At 55.4% G+C, this 27,389-nt stretch overlaps 5 protein-coding genes across 8 annotated transcripts; 1 reads left to right on the forward strand and 4 right to left on the reverse strand.

Moving 5' to 3' along the window:
* Window positions 1-2,445: 2,445 nt before the first annotated feature.
* On the reverse strand, window positions 2,446-6,938 carry RAB4B (RAB4B, member RAS oncogene family). Its single transcript, XM_083370065.1, has 8 exons — window positions 6,652-6,938; window positions 6,471-6,551; window positions 6,105-6,219; window positions 5,368-5,430; window positions 4,936-5,090; window positions 4,391-4,486; window positions 3,867-4,008; window positions 2,446-3,514 (listed from the first exon to the last, which is right to left on the reverse strand). The coding sequence occupies exons 1-7, from the start codon at window positions 6,665-6,667 to the stop codon at window positions 3,893-3,895; spliced, it is 642 nt and encodes a 213-aa protein (XP_083226191.1). The 5' UTR covers window positions 6,668-6,938; the 3' UTR covers window positions 2,446-3,514; window positions 3,867-3,892.
* Window positions 6,939-9,510: 2,572 nt separating this feature from the next.
* Window positions 9,511-11,620, reverse strand: LOC310644465 (rho-related GTP-binding protein RhoU-like). The gene is made up of 3 exons (XM_083369454.1): window positions 11,391-11,620; window positions 11,118-11,176; window positions 9,511-10,439 (listed from the first exon to the last, which is right to left on the reverse strand). The coding sequence occupies exons 1-3, from the start codon at window positions 11,566-11,568 to the stop codon at window positions 9,996-9,998; spliced, it is 681 nt and encodes a 226-aa protein (XP_083225580.1). The 5' UTR covers window positions 11,569-11,620; the 3' UTR covers window positions 9,511-9,995.
* A 2,594-nt stretch (window positions 11,621-14,214) lies between these two features.
* SNRPA (small nuclear ribonucleoprotein polypeptide A) lies at window positions 14,215-18,082 on the reverse strand. Of its 4 annotated transcripts, none has more exons than XM_083369450.1 (7): window positions 17,968-18,082; window positions 17,341-17,476; window positions 16,827-16,999; window positions 15,713-15,889; window positions 15,216-15,389; window positions 14,976-15,064; window positions 14,215-14,670 (listed from the first exon to the last, which is right to left on the reverse strand). In XM_083369450.1, exons 2-7 carry the CDS (start codon window positions 17,411-17,413, stop codon window positions 14,511-14,513), a joined length of 846 nt encoding a protein of 281 aa, XP_083225576.1. In that variant the 5' UTR covers window positions 17,414-17,476; window positions 17,968-18,082; the 3' UTR covers window positions 14,215-14,510. The 4 variants fall into 4 exon arrangements, with proteins under 4 accessions (XP_083225576.1, XP_083225575.1, XP_083225577.1 ...); XM_083369449.1 differs by lacking the exon at window positions 17,968-18,082 and adding an exon at window positions 17,604-17,950 and having other exon boundaries at window positions 16,827-16,964; XM_083369451.1 differs by lacking the exon at window positions 17,968-18,082 and adding an exon at window positions 17,604-17,679.
* Window positions 18,083-18,217: 135 nt separating this feature from the next.
* ACTMAP (actin maturation protease) lies at window positions 18,218-20,627 on the forward strand. Its single transcript, XM_083369453.1, has 6 exons — window positions 18,218-18,510; window positions 18,667-18,735; window positions 18,972-19,096; window positions 19,269-19,398; window positions 19,574-19,644; window positions 20,011-20,627. The coding sequence occupies exons 1-6, from the start codon at window positions 18,341-18,343 to the stop codon at window positions 20,325-20,327; spliced, it is 882 nt and encodes a 293-aa protein (XP_083225579.1). The 5' UTR covers window positions 18,218-18,340; the 3' UTR covers window positions 20,328-20,627.
* A 1,189-nt stretch (window positions 20,628-21,816) lies between these two features.
* On the reverse strand, window positions 21,817-25,753 carry ITPKC (inositol-trisphosphate 3-kinase C). Its single transcript, XM_083369448.1, has 7 exons — window positions 25,470-25,753; window positions 24,349-24,448; window positions 24,039-24,252; window positions 23,690-23,894; window positions 23,183-23,284; window positions 22,749-22,820; window positions 21,817-22,469 (listed from the first exon to the last, which is right to left on the reverse strand). The coding sequence occupies exons 1-7, from the start codon at window positions 25,533-25,535 to the stop codon at window positions 22,236-22,238; spliced, it is 993 nt and encodes a 330-aa protein (XP_083225574.1). The 5' UTR covers window positions 25,536-25,753; the 3' UTR covers window positions 21,817-22,235.
* Between the last annotated feature and the right edge of the window lie 1,636 nt (window positions 25,754-27,389).

The raw sequence follows: 27,389 nt of genomic DNA on the forward strand, positions 1-27,389 counted from the left end.
CTGTTCAGTTACAGTCAAGAAATGCGTGAATGCATGTAAATCGTGGAGAACTCGAGTAAGGATTGTCTGAATTAAGTAACCACAGAATCATTCTTTGATGTGGTCATTGCATATACTTTCTCAGTTGATGGCTTCTTGTTACAATGCTGATTTGTTACTAAAGGGCTATAGAATTTGTCTACAAAAAAGGGAGAATCGGGGATCCGGTGCTTCCTTATCCTTCCCTCTCAAGAGTAAAGCACAGGGTCAGTTTATAACAAGAGTCTTAATTCTCCTGTCATTTTTTTCACACTGTGAAAAATGCCCATTTCTCCCTTGGAGTTCTTTTGCCTCTCGGTCAGTTGTAAAGCATTTTTTCCTCTATTAGAGCCTCCTTATGGCAAACTGCAGGGCTTGCTCTTCCCCTCATTTGGGGGTGACAGACTTTGGATTCAGCTACCTTTGGAAAGAATAAATAATTTGGACCTTGCCCACAAGTAAGGGCAGGGACATTTGGCAAGCTGCTTTATGACCACCAAGCCTAAGATGTCCACGAGAGGGAAAGATCCATCGCCCGAGTTAAGGGAAGGAGGGCGCTTTTGGGCTTAGCTTTCTGGGTGGAGAAACAATGGAGGGTTTTCAGCACTTCACAGCAAAGGCTTAACTTGGTTTTAAAAGGAGGCTGCAGAAATTATAGAGGAAACGGCTCCTGCCACCAGAGGGCACGATGGAGATGCAGCAGCACCAGGACTTTTAGAGCGGGGATCTCCAACCTTGGCTACTTTAAGCCTTCTGGACTTCAACTCCCAGAATTCCCCAGTCAGCATGTGCTGGCTGGGGAATTCTGGGAGCTGAAGTCCACAAGGCTTAAAGTTGCCAAGGTTGGAGACCCCTGCTCTAGACAGTAGTTAGAGGGCCCGCTGTCCTATGCCTGACTCAGCTCACTCATGGCGGGGAAGAGGAGAGCCATTAGCTGAAGGCCCTGCTTACCAGGTTCCCAAAGCAGATCAGCCGTGGTTAGAAACCACAGCAGCCTGGTATCTTCCCCCACGAGCAACACTTATTTCTGTACCACCAGCAGTCGGTCCTTCTGCTGCTCAGTTAACGTTTATGTACTGCTTCAAAAAGAAGAAAAGCATCACCCTTCCGACATTTGTAAAAGAAAAAAAAATGTTTTATGTATGAGTATCATATTCACAGCCTTAAAATTGGAGGGAATGTTTGCATTTACAGGAAAACAAAATAAACCGGAAGATTTAGGTTATAAACAGCTTACAACAGTCAGCTGTTCAACTCTGGATGGAAAGCCTGTGCGAAGAACTCCCCCTCCTCCTACAAAGCTTCAGGGAATCAAAGCAGGAGCAGAGAGGGACAATCTGCAGAAGCAACCCAGGAGGGACCCCACCCGCCAAGTTCCTGCCCTTGACACAGAAGAATAAATAACAACAAAGGTAAACATTATACTTAAAAATAAAATCCAAACCAGGTCCCCTTTTCACCTTCCTTTCTTTTGGAGGGCTCAGCGGGAGAGGAAGCGAAACCTTCCCAGATCAATCCAAGCAGAACACAAGAAGGAGCATCGATGCCCACATTCCAACAGAAAACAGAAGGAGACCCCACCTCCAGGTTCTGACCTTCCCATTATGTGATGATAAAACTAGGAAGGGAGGGGAGGGGGGAGGAGGAAAAAGCCCCCAACTCAGAGCAAGGGGTACAGCCCTCCACGGCCACAGGAACTGCCAGGTCAAGCCTGCAATTCTACGCTTAGTTTTCCTATCCTTCCTCAGTGAAGCAGGGGGACTTCTGGCCTAGCAAATTCCAAACCAAGGCAGCTTGCCACCCTCTGGAACCAGGCCTCATTCTGGATGGATGGCAAACCCCGAGGATCCATGCAAATGTGGATCAACACACAGGGAGGCTGTGAAAGAGAAGAGAGTTCCTGGCCCCTGTGGGCGCTCCGGCATTATGGAACCAACTGCCGGTGGAGCTCCGGATGGCATCAGACCTCCGAACCTTCCGTCGCGGCTTGAAGACCCACTTATTTGAATTAGCTGGTCTGGCCTGATGGGGGATTATGGGTTTTAAATTGTTGTTTTAGAATGGTATTATTGTTTTAATTGGGCATTGGTTTAATCTTTTTTAACTTTTGTATTGTTATTTATATATGCCCTGTGAACCGCCCTGAGTCCCTAGGGAGAAGGGCGGTATACAAATTAAATAAAACCTTAAACCTTAAACCTTAAACATCTCCACGGGAGGGAGGCAGGTCAGAGGATTAAGGGAAACTATTGCAATTGGGGGGGGGGGAATCCTCCTCCTCAGAGCTGATGCCTCTCAAGAGATCTCCACCAAACCATCCTCTCCTCTCCAGGACCCAGACAGCTTTAGCTGCAGAGGGAGGACACACCGGCACTGGCCACCAAGTGCTGTGGGCAGTTCCACAACCTAGTGATTTTTTTCATGTGCCAAAACTCAGGACTGTGCTCTTTGGAAGTCAGAGGTGCTTTGTCAACCATGGGACTTTTGCCTCTCAGGCTGGTGCCTGGTCAAAGGTTCTAGAGATACGGACATCTTGCAATACTTGAAAGCACGAGGGGGATCCAAGCACTGGGGGGGGCAATATCCCCACGGCTTCCCACACCAGTAGGAAGCGGATATTATTCTGCCGGTGCTGTGGTTTCCTTGCTGTGGACCAGCCCAGAGCAAATCACCCACAAAAGAGCTCACAGGAATTGCCCAAAGTAGGCATTTCTCGCTCCATCAACTCCAGGCCAACACCCCCCGCCTCCAAGAAGCCAAGCCAACCTGCCCACTGGCCTGGGCTGGCCCAGCCACTGCAGCCCCAGGAAAAGAGAGGGATGCAAGCAGAGGCACTGGCCAAGCAGAAGAGGGGGCCGGAAGTGAAACAAGGCATGGAAACGCCATCCTGCACAAGCGAACTTGGAGGGGAGAGGCACTCACCCGGGACCCCACCCTGCCAAGGGGAGTGCTGGGGATGCTGCAAACAACACCAAAGTTTCCACCACCACAACTGTGCTCCAATCTGCCCCCGCCCCCTGACTTCTTAAAGCGGGTTGAGATTCATTGCAACGTGAAACACAAGGTTTTAACAGGAAGAAAAAACGTAGAGGATCCCAGAAGGGACCTGGACACTCCTTCCCAATCAGAGGGATCGGCTGCTATTCAGCTGGAGGCAGCTATGGAGTGCAGAAGTAGTCACTCCAAGGGGCCAAGAAAGCCCCCACCCTCTATGGGCACCCACACCTTTGGGGAGCCGCAGTGCGTGAGCGGCCGGATGCAGGGGCCTGGCCACAGCTGCTGGTGCCAACCTTCTGCTAGGGAACCTGAGAGTTGAACTCACAACCTTTCTCCTTCGGATGGGAGGCAAGGCGAGGGGAAGGAAGCGGCAGTGGCTGTGGCAGCCACCACAGGGGGTGCAGCAGGGTCTTCAGCCCACGAGGCCTGTTGCTTTGCAGAACCAAACAGAAGGAGAGGCTTCATGTAGCCCTGGGCCCAGAGCAGCGGAGTTCCAGGACTGAGGAAAGAGAAGTACGGCGTACAGTTCTTCGCACCTCCCTCTGGGAGATGGACTCACGGCTGAAGCCTCCCGACCACACAGCGGCTGGAGATTGTTCACCAAAGCTCTCCAATCCCCACTCAAAGGTCGCTGAAGGAAAAGGGGCCCACGTGTGCTTCTTGTCCGTGGCTCCAATGCATGGGGGCTGAGCAGGCCACGCGGTGGGGCCAAGGGCTAGAAGCACTGCTAGTCACCCCTTTTTCTGAAATGGAAAGGGAAGGGTCCCCTGCCCAGGCAGCCCAGCTTCAGGTGCAGGAGGCAGAGGGCGCTGAATGGCAGCAGCACTGCAGAGAGCAGCTCCCAGGCTCACCTTGCAAGCCGGTGGGGACTTGGGCCCTAGCAGGTGCACTGCTGCCGCGTCTGTGCCTGGCTGCTCCGGGGCTGCCGCAGCTGCCTCAAAGACGCATCTCCATACTGGATACCTGAGCCCATCCTCTCCGGGTCGAGCTCACCTGGTGGGGGAAGAGACACTCAGCCACCACTGGCTTTGGCCACATTCTCCCACAGCCAAGCACAGCCCCACAATGCTCCCTTGGTTCCAAAGCCCCTTTACCGCATGTGTCAACTTACCCAAAGAGGGTATGGGCTCTAGGGTAGCCACCTGGCCTTGGCATATTGTCCAGAGCTTGGGAGAACGAGTTCTACCCAATTTCAACCAGCTCAAAACCATTCTGACCGTAACCCCTAAGCTGCATCTTTCCGCCTCTGGCCCAGGAAATTGAGGGATTAACCAAAAGACTTGTACTGCTGAATGCACAACAGTTTCCATAGTTATACACCACAGAGTCCTTCAGGACTGAGATGGTTCATAAATCTGCTAAAAAAGTGACACACCTGATTCTATTTTATTCAGTATGGACCGTGCACATTTCATAAAAGCTTCTTCTACATTCTCTCCAGTCAAGGCACTGGTCTCGAGAAACATCAGCTCTGCCAGGTAAGAAGCGCTGGATTAAAACCGCTGCCTTAATGCTTCAATGTAATGTTCTGCGCCCAGAGGTGAGTCTGGTTAAAGCAACGGATAGGTGGGACAAACCCAAAGCAAGGGGAGGAGAGGGGGGTTATTGGAGATCAAGTCCAGGCCTCCCAGGGTTTCCAGAATCTCCAGCCCTCGACAAGAGGTGGATCCTGGGGAAAACCACCCAGCAGTTGACCTGAGCTGGCTGCTCCAGCCCAAAGCAACTCAGCAGCAGCTCACCACGGCCAACTCTCCCTGCTTTAGTCCAGCAGGTTAAGCGCCCAGGTGGCCCAGGAAGGAAGCCAGGAGCAAATGCTCCCCTCTCAACCCAGCAGCACTGAGCTGCCCCCAGGAAAAGCAAGGTTCCGGGGGCTCAGCTTCCTCCAGCCCAGCCAGCCTCACCCCCCCCAATCCCCATTACCATTCTCCTGAGCAAAACGAGAAGCTTCCAAAAAAGTGACTTCTCGGTCAGCATCCAAATCCTTCTTGTTGCCACACAGAATAATTACAATATTGAGGCTGGCCAGAGTCCGGGCATCTGTTAGCCAATTGGTCAAGGCATTGTAGGTCTCTCTGCTGCAAGATGGAATTGACCGATTGAATGCCAGACAAGCAGATGACTGGGAAGCTCAGAGGTGGTTTTGGCCCAAAGAAGGAAAGGAAACAGATTTCTGCACAAGCTGCTTCACTGGTTTCCTCCCCAAAATCTCCCTGCACTAAAATTTCCTCTAAGAAACAGCATCACAGCTTTTTTTCTACAATGAAAATTGTCTGTGAACAGCCATAGCTGAAATGGCCCCTTCCCAGGAATTCCTTTCCCTGAAAAGCAAGAGATGGAGTTGCAACTGCTCACCTCGTGATGTCATACACTAAAAGTGCCCCCGCTGCACCCCTGTAGTAGCTTCTAGTAACAGACCTAGAGAGAAGTAAATAAGGTTTCATACAGGTACGGCAGACTGGATGTAATGCAAACAATGGAAAGGGCACTCGCAAATGCTAACTTGAGCCTTATTTCTAAGTGGGTTCCTAGATGCTAGGCTGTGCAGTTAGAGCCACAATTACTCTGAATCCTTCTGTGAGGTAACAGAACAAGTGAGGCTAGGTTTGGATTCAAACTTCCAGACAAAGCGTTTTCTTTCAGAGGAGATTTTGGCATCTGAAGCCTTGCACAAATCAATCTTAATCAGGAGGGAACCTCTCCCCCCACATAAGTCCTTGACATCTTTTTTAAAACAGAACTTTAACAACTAAGCATCACATCAACCACAAAAAACAGCAGATGGCTGATCTTGCAAGCTTTGGTGAATCTGTACAATCCCTGCAACACATGCTATCATGAAAATCTACTTTATAAATATACTTTATACCACTGCTAATCTAAAACTGGTTACTCCAGCTACCCTTCCTAGTCTGGCACTACCTGGGCTGGTCTCCCGGTGCCCAGAGGGTCCCACTCTTCAGGCATGGCAAGCAGGGATCTTCCCGTTTTCCCCAAAGAAGCGCAAGGGCCCCCCCCTCAACGACTGGGGTTGTTTTTTCCCCTCTCCAAGGCCCCCCGTAAAGGGCCGGACCCCCAGGCCCGCGGCTTACCTGAACCGCTCCTGCCCAGCCGTGTCCCAGATCTGCAGCTTCACCGTTCTGCCGCCGACAGTCACCACCTTCGACCCGAATTCCACCCCGATGGTGTGGTTGGAGTCCTGCTTGACTGCCGGGCACCGAGAGGGACAAGAGGGCGGCGGGTCACGCGAGGCGGCCCGAGCCAGGCCCGGGACCTGGAGGAGGCAGCGGCTGAGAGAGCGACCGCGCCGTGGCTCCCTCGCTCGCAGAGGAGCCGGAAGGCGCCGCCTGCAGCCCGGCAGAGGCCCGCGGGAGCTTCAGCCGCCCGGGCTCGTCCCTCCCGCCCCCTCGCAGCCCCGGGCCGAGGCGGGTCCCCGGGTCCCCCCCCCCGCGACTCACATTTGCTCTCGATGAACTGGTGCAGCAGGCAGGACTTGCCGGCGCCGGCGCTGCCGATCACCAGGAACTTGAAGAGGAAGTCTGCGGGGGAGACAGAGGGACGGGAGGCAGCCCGTGCAGAGCCCCCCCCGCCGCCGCGCCCCCCCCCCCCGCGCCCCCCCGCGCCCCCCCGCCCACGCACCGTAGGTCTCCGACATGGCGGGCGACGCGGCGGCCCTCGCCCCGGCCGGCCTCGTCGCGCAATATGGCGGCGCCCGAGGAACCGGCCGAGACGGGCGTCGCGGGGAGATGACGTCCACGCCGTGGGGAAGGCCCCCGGGCACGCTCCGGAGGGCGCAGGGAAGAGCCGCGGAGCCGGGAGGGCCGCGAGACTCACGCCAAGACCGGCCCGCCCCGCGCGCGGAAGGAAGTGCCGGCCACGGGCTCTGCGGCTGAGGCTCAGGCCGCGCCGCCAACCGGAGGAACGCTGCCTGGCCACGGAAGGTGTCAAAAGGGCGGCGCGGGGGCAGGAGCGCAGACCGCCCGGTAGGGGGCGTGGTGCGTGCGCTTGCTCCCGCCTGCCTTTATTCAGCCAAAGCAATGGGCTGAGTTATTGGGGAGTCCCCGCGGGGCATTCAGCCAAAGCAATGGGCTGAGTTATTGGGGAGTCCCCGCGGGGCATTCAGCCAAAGCAATGGGCTGAGTTATTGGGGAGTCCCCGCGGGGCATTCAGCCAAAGCAATGGGCTGAGTTATTGGGGAGTCCCCGCGGGGCATTCAGCCAAAGCAATGGGCTGAGTTATTGGGGAGTCCCCGCGGGGCATCACGGCTGGCTCTCAGAAAGGCGCTTGCCTGCCTTTCTTCCGGGGAACCCACCCCCCGGGCCAGCTGAGACGGAGTTGTGTGTGAAAGCCCTAATAAGCAGGCATATACATAGAATGAAGGCTGTGGCTAAGCTTGTAAGCCGCCCTGAGTCTTCGGAGAAGGGCGGGATATAAATGGAATTAAAATTAAAAAAAAAATCTCCACCTGGCCCGGGCGTGGCATGGCTCTACAACCCCTCAGAGGCAAGCCGTATGGCCAAGTGGCTATGCAAGAACATCTGTGGCCGTGGGGGGAGGATGTGGCCTAGTGCCCAGTGCCGTTTCCACCCGGATCCCTGTACGGGAGGCGTTTGTATGGCTGCTGGTTCGACTGGTTCTTCTGCTGAAGCCCAGGATCCGGGTGCTCCAAAAGGGGATATTGCAACCCATCTTTGCAAGGGACGAAAAGGGGGGGGGGTTGTTGCCTCTGGGAAGCTGGGCATCTCCTCCCTTCAGCCAAGGCTCTCGTTAAATCTTTGTTCTCACAGTCCCTGTGCACTCGTGGACTCACTCACGTGGAAAGGCTGTTGGGTCAGGAAATCCTGGGACCGTGAAGGAACCAAGGGCAAGCCACAAAAGCTAAAAAGCACTGGCTGAGCTGGCAGCAGAGGGGCACGTGCACACTCACGCACCACAGGCAGCCCCCCACAGCCTGGTGGAACCTTATTCCTCAACCTGTGGGGAGACACTGGCAAGGCAGCTGGACCCTCCCCCCACACCTCACTGAGCCTTTCCCCTCCCCTCCAGCCACACAGGCTCCCACAAGCCCGCTCTGGGAGGCTGGCAGAAGAGACAAGTTGCTCTTGGCAGGAACACTCTGTCTCTGCCAGGGAAAAAAATGTTGAGACTTTGGAAAAAGTGCAGAGAAGAACCACTAAGATGAACAAAGGCACGGAGACTAAAACGTATGAATAATGGTTGCAGGATTTGGGTTTGGCTAGTCTAGAGAAAAGGAGGATTAGGGGGGACATGATAGCAGCATTCCGGTATTTGAGAGGCTGCCACAAGGAGGAGTGGGTCAATTTATTCTCCAAAGCACCAGAAGGGCAGGACAAGAAGCAACGGATGGAAGCTGCCCAAACAGAGAAGCAACCTGGAATTAAGGAGAAACTTCCTGACGGCGAGGACAATTAACCAGTGGAAGGGCTTGCCTCCAGAAGTTGTGGGTGCTCCATCACTGGAGGTTTTTAAGAAGAGACTGGATAGCCGCTTGTCTGAAATGGTATAGGGGTCTCCTGTTTGAGCAGGGGGCTGGGCTAGAAGACCTCCAAGGTCCCTTCCAGCTCTATTCTGATTAACTCCAACTGAACGCTAACCCCCCCACCCCCAAACGTAGCACAATGTGTGATCCTCTTCTTGGCATCTCTGCTACCCTGAAGGGCAGGTTGGGCCTAGATGTCTTCCCTCCCTCTCCTCCTCATCTGGCATTCTGTTGTGTGAGTCACCCTTTCTGGGTTGGGCAGTTTTCAGGACTGGGGGAGGAAGAAGCAGATTACCCTGAAAGAGCCTGGATTGACAGCAGGTGGCAGGAGGGAGGCTGAACTGCTGCTGCTATTAAATATACACTTCCTCGTTATCAACAAAGCTCAACTCCAACCCCTGCTCCAGTTAATATTAACCTCACAAGCCCCATTACATCATGCCAAGCGCACAACACTGCCAGGCCACAGATTTAATGTTTCATTGCTTCTGCCTTGTGCAGAAAGCTCCTCTGTACTAGGACGGATGATGTTACCTAGTTTAGGTAACGAAAGGTCTGCAAGAAAACAAGCAATCTCAGCACCACGGACCCTATTCTTCTCTCAGAATACCTACACCTTGGGGGGTCATGGGGGAGTGTCCCAAATACTCTGTTTAGGGGAAAATACATTTAAACAGATAATGTTTGCAAAGCAGATATTTAGTGCAGAAAGCCCAGGGGAGCAGAAACCTCACCCCACCTCAAATTATTTCTTCCATAAAGATATTTGGGCAGGGTGATCAGCTGGCTCTGGGCACTCCTGTCACTCTGTGGAGCTGCAGCCGCTACAGCTGGAAGATCAGCAGGATAGAGAGAGGCCGGAATTAATAACCCCAGTTGCACTGCTGAGGGATCCCAAGGTAGAGAAGGAGGCTAGAAGTCAGCAGGCTGCATCAGAACAAGGGCTCTGAGATTAAGGCCAGGGATTTGCCTACTGTATGTAATAAAAAAAATCCAGTTCTCTGAAACATTTTGTTAACCATATTTTTAAAGCATGTCATTTCACTTATAAAAATCATACAATTGATTTATGCATTTCTGTCTAAAACAATAAAATCAACTCCTTGGTCAAAACTTTCCACCGTCACTTGAGATGATTATGACAGGCGCTCCATTTCATTCTGCCCCTCGAGTACCCAAGGCCTTCCCCCCCCCCTTTTTGTGCTCAGTGAGTGAGGATAGCCTTGATCTGCCCTTCCTCAGCACTTCGGAAGAGCCCTGGTGGGCACTCTCCTGCACAGACAGCCCTCCCCTGCTTGAGGCTTTCACCACAGAGGGCAGGCTACAGAAAGGCGCGATGGTTCAGGAGGGGCACAGCTCTGGGCATCTCCTGGGCCCCCGACCCAGGAGAAATGCATCACAATGTACCAGTTCATGGAGGATCCCAGCACCAGGCCCCATCCCTAGGGTGGGGGGGTTAGGGGGCAGGATGCTGTAACCTGGGCTACCGCACACAAACGTACTTGCTCCACCAGTCTTTGGAGAGAGCCCAGATGCAGCTGGGGGGGGCACTCTGCCCCTTGGGGCCCTCGCCGGCTCGCAACCCCAGCACAATTGCAGTGTCAAAGACCTCCTTCAGGTTCTGCTGGGTGAGGGCTGAGCATTCCACATAGCCGGCCAGGCCCAGTTTCCTGGCCAGAGAGCAGGCGGCTGCAGGAGGCACTGGCTTCTCCTGACGCTGGGAGAGGGCAATCAGCACCTTGACGTCCTGGCGCAGGTCCGACTGAGTCCCCACCAGCAGCACTCGGGCGGAAGGGCAGTGGCGACGCACCTCCGGGTACCACTTGTCTGCAATGTTCCGGAAGGAGGTGGGTGCCACCACGCTGAAGCAGAGCAGGCAGACGTCGGCCTTTGGGCAGCAGGTCTGCCATAAGGCGTCAAATTCATCCTGGCAGCAGAGCGGGAAGGGCACTGCATGAGGAGAGACTCACCACTCACTCCTAGAAACCTGGCCCCCATCCAGAGCCCAGCCTTGGCCTTTGCAAATCTATGCTCAGGGTAAGCAGGTCAGGAAGCCCGGCCAAAGTTTGCTTTGGAGGCAATGCCAACGTGACAGCTGTAAACAGGAGGCCCTGAAAGCCCCACCCCCACCCTGTGCTCGTTGCATTAATAATGTAATAAACGATCATTGGAATTTTGAGCATGCCTACATGTGTGCAGAGTGCCTGCCTCCCCACACTGGGGGTGGGGGCAACTGGAAAGAAGCTAGAGGCCAGCAAAGAGAGCCCCAACTCTTCGGAGTGGGGATCTGGGAACCAGGGTGTATCCCAGGCGGGAATAAAGCAGAGTGGGGACCAAAGAGAGCGGGGCTGCCTCCGTCCGTTGGGGGTCCCGCCCGGGGGAGGCTGCTCTCCTTGGAGCTGAGCCCGACTCGCTTCCAAAGGACTCCAAAAAGCCGCAGCCGGATCCGCGGGATCCACTTTGGCGAGGCGCCTCGAGCCAAATTTTGGGCCGCCGATTCCGGCAGTAAAAACAACGTCGCGCGCGGCAGCCTGAATTCCGGGCTGGAGGGCCGCCCGTCCGGCTTCCCAGGCGCCGCTTTCCGGGGCTCCAGACAAGCCCTTACCTGCCCGGCGGTGTCGCACAGCTGGAGACAGATGGGGGCGCCGTCCACTTGGACCACAGCTGGGGAAACACAACAGGCGCTGAGGTTAGCCAAGGGGGTCCGCCAGCCAGAAGAGGAAGGCGAGCCGCCGACGCGACTCTGATCCCCTCCTCGCCGGGCCGCCCCGGGGGACTCTGCTCCCGCGCGCCCGGCCCCTCCGCCACCCGCCAGCCTCCGCACCCGGCGCCGGACTAAGGCAGCGCCCTTCCCGTGGCGGAGCCGCCGCGACGGTACCCGAGAAGCGGTCGAGGGCCGTGGGCACGTAGCGCGCGGGGAAGCCGTTGGTGCTGTAGCTGAGCGCCAGGCTGGTCTTGCCCACCGCGCCGTCGCCCAGCAACACGCACTCCAGGCCCCGCAGCGGCCGCCACCGGCGGGGTCCGGGACGGTGCGGGGGCACCGGCGGCAACGGCATCGGCGAACCGTCGGATCTCAGCGGAGACTGCGGCGCTCGACGACAGCTGGAAGGTGAGACGCCTCATTTGCCTGGCCACGCCTGCGGGGCGCGGACCTGCCGCACCTGCACCCTGGACCCGAGGGAGGGGAGACCGGCCCGTCCGCGCCTTCGAGCAGGGAGCGCCGCGCACCAGGCAGGGGTGCTCCAGGAGGCCCCGGCTCAAGGCTGCTGGAGCTCCCGGCCCTCTGGGGACCCCCGAGCGGCGGCAAGAATAGGTGCCCCTCGCGAGGTCCCAGAGGTCCGCCAGGCAGCGCAGCCACAGGGAAAGGATCTTAGCCCGGCCCTTCCGCCCTCTTGAAGCCCCCCAACTCCTGCCCAGGAAAAAATGTAGCCTGAGCCCCCCAGCCCCGGAGAGGATCTGCTCAGCAGTAGTGTAGGCTCAGCCCAGGCAAACCTGGACCGTGGGGGTAAAGGACGGGGGAGGAGACACGGGAAGGTGGCTTCTCTCTGGCTGGGAGCACTCTGCTCATGCTCAGAAGTGAGATCTTAAATATTCTTAAGTGGTGGCTGGATGAGGTCCAATAGGTTTTTCCACATGAATTGAAACATAATTTTCCCACTAAGCTTTTATTTGGGGGTCGGGGGTGTTTCTTCCTGCTTTTCAGACCAGGAACGCTCCTCCTCCTGGAGCTGGGGATCCCTGCAGAAAACAGGAAACGCCTCCTGGAAAATTGGGGGAGGAGCTGGAAGGCCAGTCTCCTGGCTGCACCTTGGCAGCCTCCCCACCCCCACCTGGGGTTGCAGGATCCAGCAAAACTCGTTTGGCAAGGACAACCTCTAGTCCTGGGCAGGGATCCCAAAAGGAAAACAGCAGATCTGGGGAAGCGGCAGGCAGACCCTGGCCCTTCCCTCCCCCCAATGAATCCTCCAGGCGGGCATTAGAGGCAGACAGAGAATCAAGGAGCCCTCATGGACGGTCTGGGCAGCAGGAACCCCACTGCCACCAGGCAACCTGTCATGCAAGCTCCAAGCTGCCATTTTGCCTGACCAGTCAGGGAGCAGAAACGAGCTATGGCTGGGGGGCAATGACCCCTCCCCATTCCTACTTGTGGGGATAGGGAGGGGGGCCCAAGCCCTGAGGGCCTTTTAGCCACGAGGACAGAGTCAAAGACACAGGAGGGGAGCCAGAAGTCGGGCTGGAGGGCACCCAGCACCCCCCTGGAAATCTAGATGGCCCCCATCCTCTCAGCCTTTATGCTGGAGACCTGGCAGTTTCCCCAAGAGCTTCGAGTCCGGTTGCCCAAACTTTGCTGCTGCTGCTTTGGTAATTGCTGTGCTTGGGGCCAATGTAACTTTGGGCAATATGATGTATGCAAATGATGGCAAACATTTTAGAGACCAAGTACCCAAACTGCGACCCAAAACCTACTTACGTATTGTTGGGTGCCGGGGGTGTGGCCCATTGGGTGGGTGTGGCCAATTGGGTGGGTGCAGCTGTGGTGGTTATAACGGCAGGCTGGGTGGCACTAAAATGTTTAACCAATTTCAACTTTGCGAAATCTCCCCCCCCCCCAGAAATTGATTGATTAAACCTTTTTTTTTTTGCACACGGCAGCAGAGGCCTAAAGTGAAAAGGTATTATAAAAGCAAGCTGAAGGCCTAGGACTGGAGTAACGGTGCACGTGCCCAGAGAGAGGGCTCTGCGGGCCACCTGTGGCACGCGTCTCATAGGTTCACTACCATGGATTTAGGGTTAGGTCACCATAAACTCATAGAGCAAAATGGACATCGCCAACAAACTTGGGAGTGCTTGGGTATGGTTAGGAGAGCACTGACTTTTCTACTTTGACCTATCTAAGTTTCCTGGTAAAATACATGGGAAAATCCCATTGGGGGAAAAATTGCACTTAGGGTTAGGATTACCTCACCATGAACTCATAGAGCAAAATGGACATCGACATTTTATATTTTTTTGCACACAGTGGCGGAGGCCAAAAGCAAAAATGTTTTATAAAACTCAGCTGAAGGCCTAGGACTGGGGCGACAGTGCTCATGCCAACAGAGAGGGCTCTGCGTGCTACCTGTGGCACGTGTGCCATAGGTTCGCCATCATGGATGTATGCCATTGAGAACAAACTTGGTCTTCAGCAGAACCTGCAAGGTCCCCTTCCTGTGGAAGGCAGGCAGACAGGCCGCGGGTTCAGGTTTGCAAGACTTTGGTAGCTCTTGGTCACTGCAGCACACCCCTCCCCCACCTTCTGAGTTCCAAATGTTTGTCCACTAGGATTCTGAACTTGCAGTTAAGTGTTCAATATAGCATCTGCTCTGGCAGTTTTGCAGCAACACCTCCCCAAAAAAAACCAGTGATAACCACTCTTGGAAAGACCACCGTTGGTCTCTCAACCAAAAGCAAAGGGTGACTCTTTTATGAACTAAGGAGCACTACCTGGCAAGCTTGCCTACAATGAGCTAGCTTGGAAACACAATCAGCCAGGTGGGACCAGCCCCCCCCTACCCACCCACCCCGGCAAATCCTCTCTTGGCCTGTGGTGAGAGGAGGGACAGAAAAAGCTTCAGGTGCTTCCGCAGCAACCCTTGCCATCCGCCGCCCCAAGAATGGAGACCCACAAGCCTCTGGTCAATAAGAGTTTGGCCAACCAGAAGAACAAAGGAACACGTTTATTGCCAAAAGGAAAAGCTCCAGGTGCGATGTCTGGCCGTCAGACTCTGGGTACAAAGCTTTTGCCAGGAATCGGCCGCTTCCTTTCAGATGCCACTCACACCCAACGGACAGAAAGCTCCGCCTGCCTTTCGTCCAACTGTGAATTGTCTCTCTTTCACTCACCCATACACACACACACACACACTTACCTTTCACAGGAGACAACATTAGAGAAACAACACAAACAATTTTACAGGTAAAAACTAGGAAAAAAGACCATCAGTTCAGGTGGGGGAGTTCACTTCTTGGCAAAGGAGATCTTCATAGCGTTGCTCTGGGTGATCTTGAATCCCTGGAGGGCATCACGGGCGGCACCTGCCTGCACCTCATTGTCGAATTCAACAAAGGCAATGTCATGGCGCCCGGGCACCAACCGCACCTCCTTGAAGCCAGGGAACCTGTGAGCAAGCAAAGCGAGAAGCTGAAGGCTGAATTCACGAGGCCGGCCTCTCAGGGGAAGCAGGTGGCCGCAGAGTCCCTCCTCTCCGAGGGAGAGGCAAGAAGTAAACAAGGACAAGAACGCTGGAGAACAGAGCGGCCAGCGGCGGTCTGTGTGCTCAAGGCTGCATTCTTGCACTCAGAGGCTGTCGCAGACATCAGGGAAGGAAAGGCGGCAGCACACAGACCTTCCCCACCAGACAGTCCTTCGCTGCCAGCCCTGCCCGGTCCTCCCCCCAAAGCCCCAGCAGAGAGTCGAGCTTACTGATTGAAGAGCATGGACAGCATCAACTCATTCGTCTCCTCAGGAAGGTTGGTGAGGAACAGGATGTGGTTAGGTGGATTCTCTGACAGCTGCAGGGAGTAGAAACACCACATCACTCTGATCGCCTGAGGCCCAGGGAACGGAGGGGCAGCCCTCGGACCCCCTGATCAAAATGGGAGCAAGACAAACTCTAAGGGGGTCTACCCGATTAACCAGCCAAGCTGGCCCTTGGTCACTCACCTGCTGCGCTGTGGCCATCTGTCCTGGCAGCATCTGTTGTGGCGGCATTGCCCCTGGGGGGATGGAGCCCGGCGCCATGCCAGGTGGTGGCATCATGCCTGGGGGTGGCATGTAAGGGGGCTGCCCTGGCATGTGGTGCATCACACAGGGAGCCTGATTCATGGGGGGCATGCCCTAAGGAGAAAGCGAGAGATGTAGGGAGATTCATGCCACGCCTCACTCCTGAACCTCAGCAGCGCCAGCCTGTGGGACACCCCTCCAAAAAGCACAGAGGAACCCCAATTTCCTGCAGCTGCCATTCAAAAGCCAGCATGAAGCCCCCAAGGACCCCTGAATCGCAAGACCTGGCCAGGAAGGAAAAAATTCACACTTCAGAGCCTGCTTTCATTAAAGGTAAACCCCCCCACTCAGCCAGGGTCTGGGTCTCATCTTGGAGCTGGGCTTCCTGAAGGAAAGCGAACCAGCCAGCCCCAAACTGCCCAGAAGCAGGCACTCACCGGCACAGTGCCCTGGACAGAGGGGGCCACTGGGGCAGCTGCTCCTGGTATCTGCTTCTTAGCTGTTTGTGCCTCTTGGCCTTTGGGCTTTCGCTTCTCTCTCTTGCGGTCCCGCTCCACAAAAGTGCCCTTCATCTTGGCTATGATGTCAGAATCTACCTTGGCATACTGGATCCTCTGGGTGTGGGAAAGAAGCACTGAGTTAGATTTTTAGATTTTATTAGATTTATATACCACCCTTTCCCGAAGGACTCAGGGCTGTATACAGGGCATTTTAAAATCATATCAATATAAAATACAAAGTTAAAAGAGAATTAAAAGATTAAATTATCCCTGAAAATAAAACCCCAGTTAAAATTCTCAGCCTTGGTCAGAGAGCTCAAAGAGCCAAGTCTTCAGGTCCCGGCGGAATGAGCGTAGGTCAGGGGCAGTCCTGAGCTCCACGGGCAGCTGGTGCCAGATGGTAGGCGCACCCACAGAAAAGGCCCTCTCCCTGGGTGTTATCCGCCAGCAATCTTTTACCGGCGGTACCCTGAGAAGACCCTCCCTCTGTGAGCGCACTGGACGAAGGGAATTTGATGCTGGCAGCAGGTGTTCCCTGAAATATCCCGGACCCAAGCCATTTAGGGCTTTATAGGTCATCACCAGCACTTTGAATCTCACCCGGAGGGCAACCGGAAGCCAATGCAGCTCACGGAGTAGAGGTGTTACATGGGAGTATCGGGAAACCCCCATCACAACTCGCGCGGCCGCATTCTGCACCAGTTGTAGTCTCCAAATGGTTCTCAAGGGCAGCCCCATGTAGAGAGCATTGCAATAGTCTAAACGGGAGGTCACGAGCGCATGAGTGACTGTGCGTAGGGCATCTCGGTCCAGGTAGGGTCGCAACTGGCGGACCAGGCGAACCTGGGCAAAAGCTCCCCTGGTCACGGTTCGTATGTGATCTTGGGTAAGTTACCCTTACCCAACGCCTGGCCAGCAAACCTCCAAGCTTCCCTGGATCAGAATGGCAGAAAAGGCCACATTGGTCAAGCCGCATGGGAGTGCACAGGGACTTGGCTGACTGCCATTAGATCTCCCTCCCTCCAGCAAGCCAGGAAGGGTTGCCACTCACCATGGGCTTGTCATAAAAAGGGAACCCCTGCATGGAGCGCAGGGCGTTGGTGGAGCTGCATATCTCTTTGAAAATGACAAAGGCCTGGCCTCTCATTTTCAGGTTGCGGGACACCAGTATGTCGAGGATCTGCCCAAACTGGGAGAAAATAGCATATAGAGACTTCTTGAGCTCTGTGGGAAAAAGGCACATTTTTAACTTTTGCTCTATGCTGCACAACTGTATTTCCTGCAATCAAAAGACAAGTTGGTTTCTGTTTTCTTAAAATACCTCAACTTTCTCTGAACCTTGGGACAGTTATTGCCCTTCCATAAATGCCAAGAAAAAAATAAGCAAATCTGCACACAAAGTACAGGCACTGCAACATACGCTCACCCGGTTTAAATATGCCTCTTTCCAGAAAAATCTGGGAACCCAAAAGAGATCACCAATGCAGGAATTGCAGCCCTAAGGCAAAATGACCACCCGTAAAGCCACACCGCATTAGCACTGAATTAGCACCCACACTCCTCACCGTCTTTCTTGATTTTCTCGTTAAGGTTGTTGATGTAGATGGTGTGGTTGGATCGGGGCTCTGGGACCGCCATGACAATTGCAAGGCGGAGGCCGGTGGGGAATGAAGAGATTCAGCCAAACGGAGTAATGAATTTCTGTGTTAAAAGAAAAAAATGAAAAACAAGAGAAAACGCTTCATTATGAAGAAGCTGAATTGGAACACTCAGCCAGCCCACCAACGCTCCACAGAAGGGAACGGAGGAGCCCGCGGCTCCCGCTTACTGAGACCGCGTAGCTGGAAGCAAAAAGGGGACCACTCGGAAAAGCATGAGGTGCGTGTGAGGCCAGCAGATTGCCTTGATGGGACGCGGAGGGCGGAGGGCCGCTCCGTCCTTCCGCCTCCTGCTCCAAAACGCGACCGCCGCTTCCGCCTCCCCCGCCTTTCCCTTCTCCGTAATTCCGTTCGAGCCGCGACGGCCGTCAACCCGGATGCTCGGGTTCGCCCCACCCCGCCCCGATGCCGGCCAGGAGGCGTCGGCGACGGCGGAGACACGAAGGTCCCAGTTCGCGCGGCTGCCCTCGACGGGAAGGCCCGACCCAGCGGCAGCCCGCGCGCGGATGGCGCCCCGCTCGCCCGATCCCTCACCGATCCCGTGCAGGCCGCGTCAACGGCCCCTTCCTCGCGTCCTCCACTATTGGACGATCGTTGGCCAATCACGGCTGAGATATGACGGCTTCCTCCGGCCTCGCAGACGTCCAATGGTCAGCGTGCCTCACCGTTGCTTCCCGCCCAAATAGGGCAGGGTGTGCGAGCCCTCTTCCGGGACGCAGCCCGCCCATCATCCCAGCCGCGGCGTTCGATTGGTTGATTGATCAAGTCGCGACAAGATCGGCGCGTCACACGCCGGGATATCCTCTCTGACGCGAATGGATGACGCAATCCGAGTGCCTCCTAACCTACCAATGGCGATTCCGTCGAAGGGTCGTGACCCTTGACCCTCTCTGCTTGTGGCGGCGGCATGGCGGAGGGCTTGCCGAGTGCAGCGGCAATAAGCCCTCCCCCGCCGCCCCCGCCGGCGCCGCCTCCCCCAGGGGGCGCTGCGTTCCTCCGGGCGACGCCGCCGCAGCAGCCGGCCGGCCTCGGGGATCGCGACGGCGTGAGGGAGCTCTTGCGGCGGCAGAAGGCCCGGTAGGGCGCCCGTCACTCGTGCCCGTTAACGAAGCCCGGGCGGCGCCTGGCTCGCCGCTTCTTCCTGGTCTTATCGAGCGCGGCTGCTTAAGGGGCGGGAAGGGCCGCCGGTGTTCGGCGCGCCTCTGAGGCTGCCTCTTCCCGCTGCTGTTGCAGGTTCAGCCGGAGTCTGACGTGGCTTCTGTTTCTCCAGCCGGTCCCGTCCCTCATCCAGGAGGGCCCGCAGTGAGTATCGCCCAGGAGGAAACCTCTGGCCGCCCCGGCTCAGACGGAACCGGAGAAGCTGGCGGGGCCCTGGCCTGTCTCCCTCTTTGGGGCGGCCTGAACGTAAAAGCCCTCTGAAAAGTACCGAGCCGAGCCTTTGTAACTGGCCTTTTTGGTATTGGTCACTCAGGCTAAAGAGCGCCAGACTTTGTGCAGCCAGCAACACCGCTACCCCCCCCGCTTTCTTCTTCCTACAGGTGTGGTTTGGTGGCCCTTTGGATGGCCAGCACTCACCTCTGCCTGCCTTCTGAGGTTCCCCTGGAGAGAATTCGGCAGGTGGCTTTGGAGAGAGGCTACACGGCGCAAGGAGAAATGTTCTCAGGTTGGTAGCTGAGAAGGACAGGCAGAGGCACCCGACAAGTCTGTCAGGGCTCCTGAAAGAAGGTTGGCAGCGTTTTGGCTGCTCGCTTGGATCCCCTCTTACGCAGGGCATTGCTGGGATGGGGGGGGCTGCTTGGTAGCTGTCCCAGCATTTCCTTTGCCGCCCACTTCAGCCACTGACATGGCCAGGCTGGCCGAAGAGGTCTTCCCCTGTAAAGCAGAGCTGCTCTCTGGCGGCCTGCAAGGACGGAACCACGACAGAATTCTTCAGCATCTTGGTGCTGGTTTCCCTGTGCTGATACCGTATCCTCCTCTACGGAAGCTTTTCCTTTCCATTTCCTTTAACGCTTCTCTGAAATTTGAAGCTGTTTACTGAAGCTGGGGGGGGGGAGGACATTTTCACCGCACACAGCTAGTACCACGCGGGAGCATGGTCTTGAGCCAAAGTCTCCAGACTGGGCCTTAATGCCTACCACAGCTATGACGAGGATTACAACCACGAGCCCTGCCTCCGGAATGGCTACAAGGCTCATTGGGCTGTTGCCTCAGGTATGCTTTTGCTGGCTAACTGTCCACAAGGGGGTGCTGTTGCCACACTGGGATTGTGGGTTGGGGCTCATCTCTAGATATCCCAAATAAACGTGGCAGAATGGAATGGCCCGTCCATGTCCCCGGATGGGGATTCTGAGAATCTTGGTCCCAGCACATCTGGAGGATGATCAAGTTGCGGGGGGGGGGGGGGGGTTCTAAGGCATCTCTGTTCTGGGAAGTCGGTTGGAAAGGACAGATTTGACCAGGGACAGGCTTAGATTTCAGCATCAGGGCTGGCCTGCGTTAACAGCAGTAAAGACCCCCTCCTATTCAGCAGTTCCACTCTCAGAAACCTCCCCCCCCCCCATCTCATTTGTTTTCCAGGAGCGCTGCTTGGTCTCAAGAGTGACTTCCACCTGCCTGCCTGCCAGGAGGACAAGGATATGCCGGGGCTCTTCCATGCCAGCCACACTACTGAGGCCGTCCCTTTAGAGGACGTCACTGAGACCTACTTGCTGTCAAAGCACGGCAAGAGTTACCGCTATCAGCTGTGGAGCTATGCTCAGATACAGGAAAGCAATGCCCAGCTGACGGGCTTCAGTCCCAGGCGGGCGGCTGACGGAAAGGTGTACATTGTACCTGCAGGGGGGGTGCGAGAGGGACTGTGTGGACAAGCTGTGCTTCTGCATCCAAGGCCATGAGAGCACTCTAGTAGCACCAAGCCTGCGCTGGAAGGAGGCTGTCTCTCCCCCCCTCCCACACACATCAGCATTAGACCTTTGTGTTTCAGTAGAATGGAGGAAATAAGGCTTTCAGGTAGTTTAAATTTCCTCTTAGAGTGCTTTTTGCCTTTAGAAATTAGAACAGCGTACTGTTCTGGTTACAAACAAGATCAACTTCGAAATTGTAAGTATGAGGGAATAGAAATGCCTGTGTGAAAGTGAATCTACGCATGCCTTTTCACCCTGTGCTGCTGGTATTAATAAAGGAGCACAACTCTCCTTGATGCTTTGGGCCTGGACTGTGTGATGTTTAGGGCCTCGCTTCTCCCTCTCTTTTAGCTGCTGTAACTCCCTCATTCTTTACTGCCACCATTGTTCTGTCCCACAGACTTTCCCTTATGCCTGGTTTTTAAAACAGCCTCTCTTTCCTCATTCTGTGCCAAGCAACTGCAAGAATTGACTCTTGATTTGGACGCTTTGTGGTTCCCCCCTCCCAGCAAGTCAAAGCCATTTTGAATTTGAGATGGTCTCTCCAGATTTTTCTTGGATTACTTCCCTAGACTCGCCTAAGCTGCTGGTTCACCTAGAGTACCACCCATACATCGCTTGAACATATTCATTTAATCAAACATACAGGCCAAGCCAATCAGGCTTGCCATTCTAGGTGTCCTTTAGATTGCTTAATAAAGGGGAACCAATAAAGAAGTGCCTTTCTAAGAATCCTATTGCTAAGCACATTGATTTGTCCTTTAGATTGTAAGCCGCCCTGAGTCTTCGGAGAAGGGTGGGATATAAATGGGATTTTTAAAAAAAATCCTTTGTAGTCCAAGTCACTAGTGCAGAGACTGAACCCGTCTTAGGGTGGCTCAGCATTTAGGTTGGAAGGAAGGTTAAAAGGAACCATTTCCATCATGTTTCTATGCACGTTTACATTCAGCACTTGACCTGTAAGTTCTTCAGCTGAGCTTTTTCAAGCATGGGAGGATGACCAGGAGGGCCCTGCACCACACAAAGGTGTTTTGCAGAGACTGCTGGGTGCTGCTCACGTGGAGAACAGCGGCTCTGCCTGGAGTTCTTGCATCTAGCTGATTTGATTGATCGGTGCTTGAGAAGCACCCCCTCTTCTTTTAAGAAGAAATGTTGCCATTGGTACTCCTAAGTCTGCCCCTTCCGCTTGTTCAAAAACCAGCTTTGCTCCTGTCAATGCTGCTGACATCGGATGTTCTTGCTTTGACAAAAGATGAAGAAGCAACTATTTTATATTTCTACTTGTGTATCACTTTTAAAGTTAGATGGAGAATGGAGGGGGAAGGAAGAATATGCATGCAGGATTAGTTAGACAACATAGTAGCAGAGCATTTTCAAGGTTGAATGTAATAAGAGGTGATAAAAAAGAACAGGGTTAAGTTAAGGAGGGAGAACTTACCCTTCAAACTAATGGAGAATGTGATTTATGTCAGCAACAAGAGGAGGGAACTATGTTTTAATATTATTGTGCTTAGGGGAGGGAAATCCAGATTTTTCAGCTTTACCCAAGCATTGCCAACATTATATTGCTCTAATAAAAGACTTTTAAGGTAAACAATGCCTCCGAGTTCTTTGAAGAGCTCATCCGTCAGAAACTTGACGGCTCCCTTCTCAAAGCGACACAGGGCACTCTGTACACGGGATTGCAGCTTCTAAGGAACACCTCAGGACTCAACTCTCCTGGGGACCTCTGGCCTTCAGCACACCCATAAAGATTGACTGCTGGGCATTCGGAATGCTGCTGCCAGGTTCACTGGGGAGCTGCCATCCAGCCCTAGACATTCCTGGGGTTTCTTAGCATATCTGGCTGAGACAGAGTCAGAGTCACTGGGACTAAGCTGCAGCATGTTGCTCCTCTGATTACGTCGGGCTTGTATCCAGGGCGCTGTCTGGCCTCTCCAGCATGTTCTGCATGATTGCCATGAGGTTTTCCAAGCCCCACAAGTATCCATCTTCACGGTTGCCTTCCACCCAGGGCAGCCGGTGGGTCAGAGTCTGTCTGTTGGGCAGCAGCACCGTCTTGCCAAAGTCAATCATCCAGACTCGGGCAAGCCCTGTTTTGTCATGCACAAAAAGGAGGGAGCTGCCTACAACCTGGAAGCAGAGAAAGAGAAGACTCAGCAAGGGCGAATGAAGGTGGCAGATGCCCGTCTGGTTGGCAGGAAAATGCCAGGAAGTGTACCTCGCTTAGCAAAGTTGGTCCAAGGGGCATCTAAATAGGCTTTACTGAACCAGCCAACAGTATCAAACTAGAAGGGTGCCACCGCTTGTCAATGCTAATATATTGTGCCAGCCTAGCCAGAAAAGGCATCCAGATAATAGGGCAAGGCTACCCTTCTGGGAGGTTCTCCCCAAACAAAGGCAAAAATGCACCTCATGTGCCTTGAAGAACTCGGACTGATCCAGCGCCGCTCTCATCTCCCGCAGCTGGTCCAGGTAGCTGTGCTGTGGAGAAAGGAATGACGCTCTGGAGTGAAGCAGCCACAAGCTGGGCTGGGGATCCTTCCCACTGACCCTCTGTACAGTGAAGAGGCTTGGAGTATTAACGCAGGCCCATGGTTCAGCTGGGAGCTTCATATATCAGAGCAACAAAGCTGCTGCATCAAATTCACCTCCAGTGAGGGGCTCCGTTGCTGAGGTTGCTGGGTCATCAAAGCCACTGCCGGAGCAATGGCAGAGGAATCCTGCAGCAGATCCCCAGACAGAACTGAAGGGCTGCGAAAATGTCAGGGGCCCTCCCGCTGGGGCTGTTGGTGATGGGAGTACCCCAAGCCCCATCGCCCACTGGGCAGAAGCTGGATTCTCACCAGAACATGTTTGTCCCTGTCCAGGAAGTCCCAGAAGGCCTCCACGACCTCCTCAGGTTGCCGGGTCTTCTTAAAACTGGTGCTGCAGGTGCCACTGGCCCTCTGGGGGTGGGGTGGGGGGAGGAAGAGGAAGAGCCTGGTCAGTCTACCTCAATCAGAGAACAGGCTCTGCAAGAAGAGCAGGAGGAAGCTCCGTGGAGACGGCTCTAGGAGCAAAACCTGGCTGGTCTGCTTGGAGGTTTCCTCCCTCTTGTTCATGCCCCAAGGGGAGCCACCCTGAGCCTCTTCTGAACACCTTTCCCAGGGCCACAAGGCTTGGTTCTGGAATGGCTTCTCCCGAGTGTCTCCCCGAACAGAGGACCGGCCAAGAGAGACGCCAGGATCTAATGGGCAAAAGGTGGCTAAGCTAGGGCAGGAGCCACACTGGGCTTCCTTGGCAGCAACGCAGAGACACAGCCAGGCGATGGAGCACTTTCTCTGCAGCTGGAGGCTGGTTGCCTTCCTCACCTTGATGCCCTCGATGCGGAACCCGAGCGTGCTGGTCGAGCTGAGCGACTCCCGCCATTGCATGTAGCGGGGCTTCAGCACACCATGCTGGGCATGTTCCTCTGGCGTGGGGGCGGAGGGGTCCACCGCCATCATCTTGTCATACATGTCGTGGCGCAGGCAGGGCTGCTGCCTGGCCTTCTCCAGCTCCTCCTCCAGGTATGTCCTGCGCAGGGCAGGGAGAAGGAAGCGCCCTTGGAGGCATTTGTGGGGCAAACCATTCTGCAAGGAGGCTGCCCACCCCCCTGCCCCCACCCCCCTGCCAAGGGTATTTGGCCAAGTCCCCTAGTAGGAGCAAAATAAGTCTCACCGGGTGCCCATTTTACAGTCCATGATGGAGGGGTTCTCGAAGCCGGACAGCAGGTCTTGCATCTGGATGTAGGGCTCCCCATCGTGCTCCACCATCCCATAATATGCTGGGACATAGGGCTGCAACGCATCGCCTCCCAGGCGCTCCAGGCACTGCTGCTCATTGGAGCAGTGTCTCTTCAAGACGTGGCCCAAATCCCCAGCCTTGAAGTTTCCTGAAGAGGACGGAGGGGTTGCTGGAGGAAGGGCTCCGGAGGCCCCCATGGAGGACGCCAGCCCAGCTTCCTCCCCGTGCGAGAATCGCTCTTTACCTGCATGGCCGGCCAGCTGAACCCAGGAGGAGCACTTCGGGAAGGAGACCACACAGGGTGACCACTGCACCACGCTCTTCAGCTTCTTCCAGGGCCAGTTCTGCGGAGGATGGGGGGGAGGATGAGGGGGGAGGGGTCTGCACCAGATTCAGAGAAATCTGGGCCAGGACAGCGGAACTTTTTAGGAGAGAGAGAGAGGAAACACCTCACTCAAACGATAGAGCTGGATGGGGACCGGCTGACCCAGCAAAGGTGAGGAGGCTCCTTGCAAGCACGAGAACAGCTGGTCTGACCCAGAACAGTCACGCTGGAGAAGAGCACCTGCTGTAGCCCCCCAGTGGGTCTCCCAAAGAAAATGGCACAAAGTGTCAGGAAAGGCCAAGGCTGACTGGAACCGGAAGGGGAAATGGGCTGGAAGGGCTTGGAGCTCATTGGCTGATGAGCCCACCTCACAGGGTTGTCGTGGGACAAAACAGGATGGGAGGGAAACCGCCATATTTGCTTCCTAAGATTCTTGAAACAAAAGCATGTATGTGTGTGTGTGGGGAGGGGGGGAAATAACCACAGCTCCTGTATTATTTTCTCCACAGCAATGAGTTCCAATGTCCATAATGCACGATTGTTACTGTCTTGAATTGTCTCCCTCTAGTTTCTCTTGAGATAATTTCAGAAACTTAGAATCAACCCCCAAACACTGAAGGCGCAGGAGCAGCCCCTCTCATAACCTGCAGGAACTGGAGACACCCAAAGCACCCCCATTCCAGTCCTTCCCCCCCTTCTAGATCCTCAGAGCAGCCCCCAAGTAAAAACTGGCCCCAGCCGTGGGGAAGATCCTGCTCGGAAGATCTTGGAGTACATGGGGAATCGGCCAGATTTGAACAGAGGCCTCTGGATGCCAGAGCAGCACGAACTGGGGTGATGATGTCTTTTTCAAAATAAACCACAAAATATGTTGCTTCTGTTGTATCACAAGATGCATACACCCCCACCCCTCAGCCGTCCCGGCAGCGCAAGCGGGCCATGCCGGCCCAAGCCCCGCGCCCCGGCCCCGGAGACGCCTCGGCCCCGCGCGCTCTTGGCTCAGCCCCGCCGCCCCGTTGCCCGCCCGCCCCCCGTCTCACCTGCGCGTCCCTGCGCTCGTCCCCGCCGGAGGGCGCTTCTCCCGCGCCGGCGGCCTCCAAACGCATCGCCTTCCCGCTCCGGCGAGGGGCCGGTCGCGTGGGAACGGCTGGCCTCCGAAGCGATCCCCGCCCCTCTCCCGGCGAGCGGCAAAGCGGAGCCAGGCAAGGAGAGCGACCACCGCCGCCTCGGGCGGGGCGGAACTACGCTTCGGGGAGGGCCGGGAGGGCGGGGCGGGGAGCCGCCAGATGCCCGGAATCAGCTGCGGAGCCGTCCAGCCTCCTGCCTTTACCGGCCGAAGCAACCTTCCCGAAGGGCCCCTCTGCCCCAACTCGCCCGGGCCTTGGCCCAGGATGAACCGGTTTGGAAGCCCCAGACACCCGGGACCGCCGGGAGAAAACGCCCATTTCATCCTAGCTGATGGGTTCACACACTGGACTCCCTGACCCATAAATTGCCTTTGAAAGTCTTTGAAAGGGGCCTGGGGGGGTCTTCAGGAGGCTGGAGCAAATCGTCTTCTGGAGGGTGTGACTTCCACCCCAAAGCTCTGAGTTTGGGCCTGACCCGGCCAGGTGTCCACGAGGCCAGGTGCTCTCTGGACCTTGCCCATCTCTTCTTCGGAAACTTTGGCCGTGCCCCCTTTCACAGCTGGTGCAGTCATCCAGGGTGACTCAGCACCTCCTTCCCACATTATATCACTCATGCTGCCTGGACGTCTATTCTGGGGTCAGGGATGTTTTGTGCTATGTCTCTCTCCCCCACCCCCAGTCCTATGGGATTTGTCATCAAATGTTGCATCACCCATCCCCAGCACAGCTCTTCCTCGCAGCATGCATGACTCAGACAAAACACAGATCTGGGAAGCACAGATCTGGGAGCGAGTCATGCTGCCGTGACTTGTTCCCTTGCAGAAAACATGCAAATATTCTATGAATGACCGGTTTCGTGCTTCCTCCGGAAGGCATGTGATAAAATTAGTCAGTAATGCTCCGGGACTTCTACCCCTGTCCATAATTCACTAGTCCCAAACAGCAAAGTCCCAGTTATTTATTTTGTCAAATTTATTGGCCAGCCATCTTACTGCAAGGTAAGTTATGGCATTGGAAGACTGGCACGTTCAGGTTGGTGGGCCTGATCAGTTGGCCAAATGTTCCTTAAGGAGAAAGTAAGGGCGAGCATCCATTGACCTGGCAATTCTTTTTTTTAACTTAAGAAATAAAGGCTATAGTCCTATTAGCACTGAGATGTGGTTAAACGGGTTGGTGTGATTTTGTGTATGTGGGAACCCAGCCAGCCATTATGTCAGCACGCTATGTGAACAGACAAAAAAGAACGTATACATTTCCAACCAGTTTTAGGGTTTTTAAAAATTTATTTATGATTTCTATGCAGGGTTTTGGGGGATATTTTACGTGTGGTTAGCCTATGGGAAATCCAGAGCGATATGCTAAACACCACAACCCATTATCCTGCTTGCACAAAAAAAACTGCCCACCGCCTGCCCTCCGACGCAAGTCCAACCAGCCCGGGTAGCAAAGCCTCCTCTGCGGCTTCCCCGAGTTCAAGAGGGCTTCACAGCCGCCAAATCTCCTCCCTATTCCGTGGAATAAGCGCCAGCCCGCGTCCCCCATTGGCTCGCCCGAGCTGCCTCCGGCCCCGCCGCGCGCCCACCCGAAGAGGACCGCGCCCGGGGGGCTCCGGCCCGGAAGCGGCTCCTGCTCGCGGCTCGCCCTTCTCCCGGGCCCGCGGGCGCCGTCCGCGCAGCCTCGGCCGGGGGGGGGGCGGCGGGGAGCGCTAGGACCGCGCGGAGAGCCGAGGGGCCGAGCCTGCCATTGGGCGGAGCCTGCCATTGGGCGCCCGGCGGGACGGGCGGGGCCGGGCGCGCGGGAGCCGGCGACTTCCGACCGGAAGCGGGGGGCGGG

Source organism: Vipera ursinii, assembly GCF_947247035.1.
Source record: "Vipera ursinii genome assembly, chromosome: 9".
Lineage (NCBI taxonomy): Eukaryota > Metazoa > Chordata > Lepidosauria > Squamata > Viperidae > Vipera > Vipera ursinii.

Coding starts and splice junctions, on each gene's coding strand:
- SNRPA (XM_083369449.1), bottom strand. CDS start 17,650: ATGCTTTTCCGAGTGGTCCCCTTTTTGCTTCCAGCTACGCGGTCTCA. Junction 15,065..15,215: donor AGATGGCCACAGCGCAGCAG/GTGAGTGACCAA, acceptor TACTCCCTGCAG/CTGTCAGAGAATCCACCTAA. Junction 14,671..14,975: donor CTGTCCATGCTCTTCAATCA/GTAAGCTCGACT, acceptor GCTTGCTCACAG/GTTCCCTGGCTTCAAGGAGG.
- ITPKC (XM_083369448.1), bottom strand. CDS start 25,535: ATGCGTTTGGAGGCCGCCGGCGCGGGAGAAGCGCCCTCCGGCGGGGAC. Junction 22,821..23,182: donor ACAGGGACAAACATGTTCTG/GTGAGAATCCAG, acceptor CTTTCTCCACAG/CACAGCTACCTGGACCAGCT. Junction 22,470..22,748: donor AGTTCTTCAAGGCACATGAG/GTGCATTTTTGC, acceptor CTCTGCTTCCAG/GTTGTAGGCAGCTCCCTCCT.
- LOC310644465 (XM_083369454.1), bottom strand. CDS start 11,568: ATGCCGTTGCCGCCGGTGCCCCCGCACCGTCCCGGACCCCGCCGGTGG. Junction 11,177..11,390: donor GGCCCTCGACCGCTTCTCGG/GTACCGTCGCGG, acceptor GTGTTTCCCCAG/CTGTGGTCCAAGTGGACGGC. Junction 10,440..11,117: donor TGTGCGACACCGCCGGGCAG/GTAAGGGCTTGT, acceptor CTCTGCTGCCAG/GATGAATTTGACGCCTTATG.
- RAB4B (XM_083370065.1), bottom strand. Junction 6,220..6,470: donor CCAGTTCATCGAGAGCAAAT/GTGAGTCGCGGG, acceptor GGTGCCCGGCAG/TCAAGCAGGACTCCAACCAC. Junction 5,091..5,367: donor TTAGTGTATGACATCACGAG/GTGAGCAGTTGC, acceptor TCCATCTTGCAG/CAGAGAGACCTACAATGCCT.
- ACTMAP (XM_083369453.1), top strand. CDS start 18,341: ATGGCGGAGGGCTTGCCGAGTGCAGCGGCAATAAGCCCTCCCCCGCCG. Junction 18,511..18,666: donor TTGCGGCGGCAGAAGGCCCG/GTAGGGCGCCCG, acceptor CTGCTGTTGCAG/GTTCAGCCGGAGTCTGACGT. Junction 19,097..19,268: donor GCAAGGAGAAATGTTCTCAG/GTTGGTAGCTGA, acceptor CGCCCACTTCAG/CCACTGACATGGCCAGGCTG.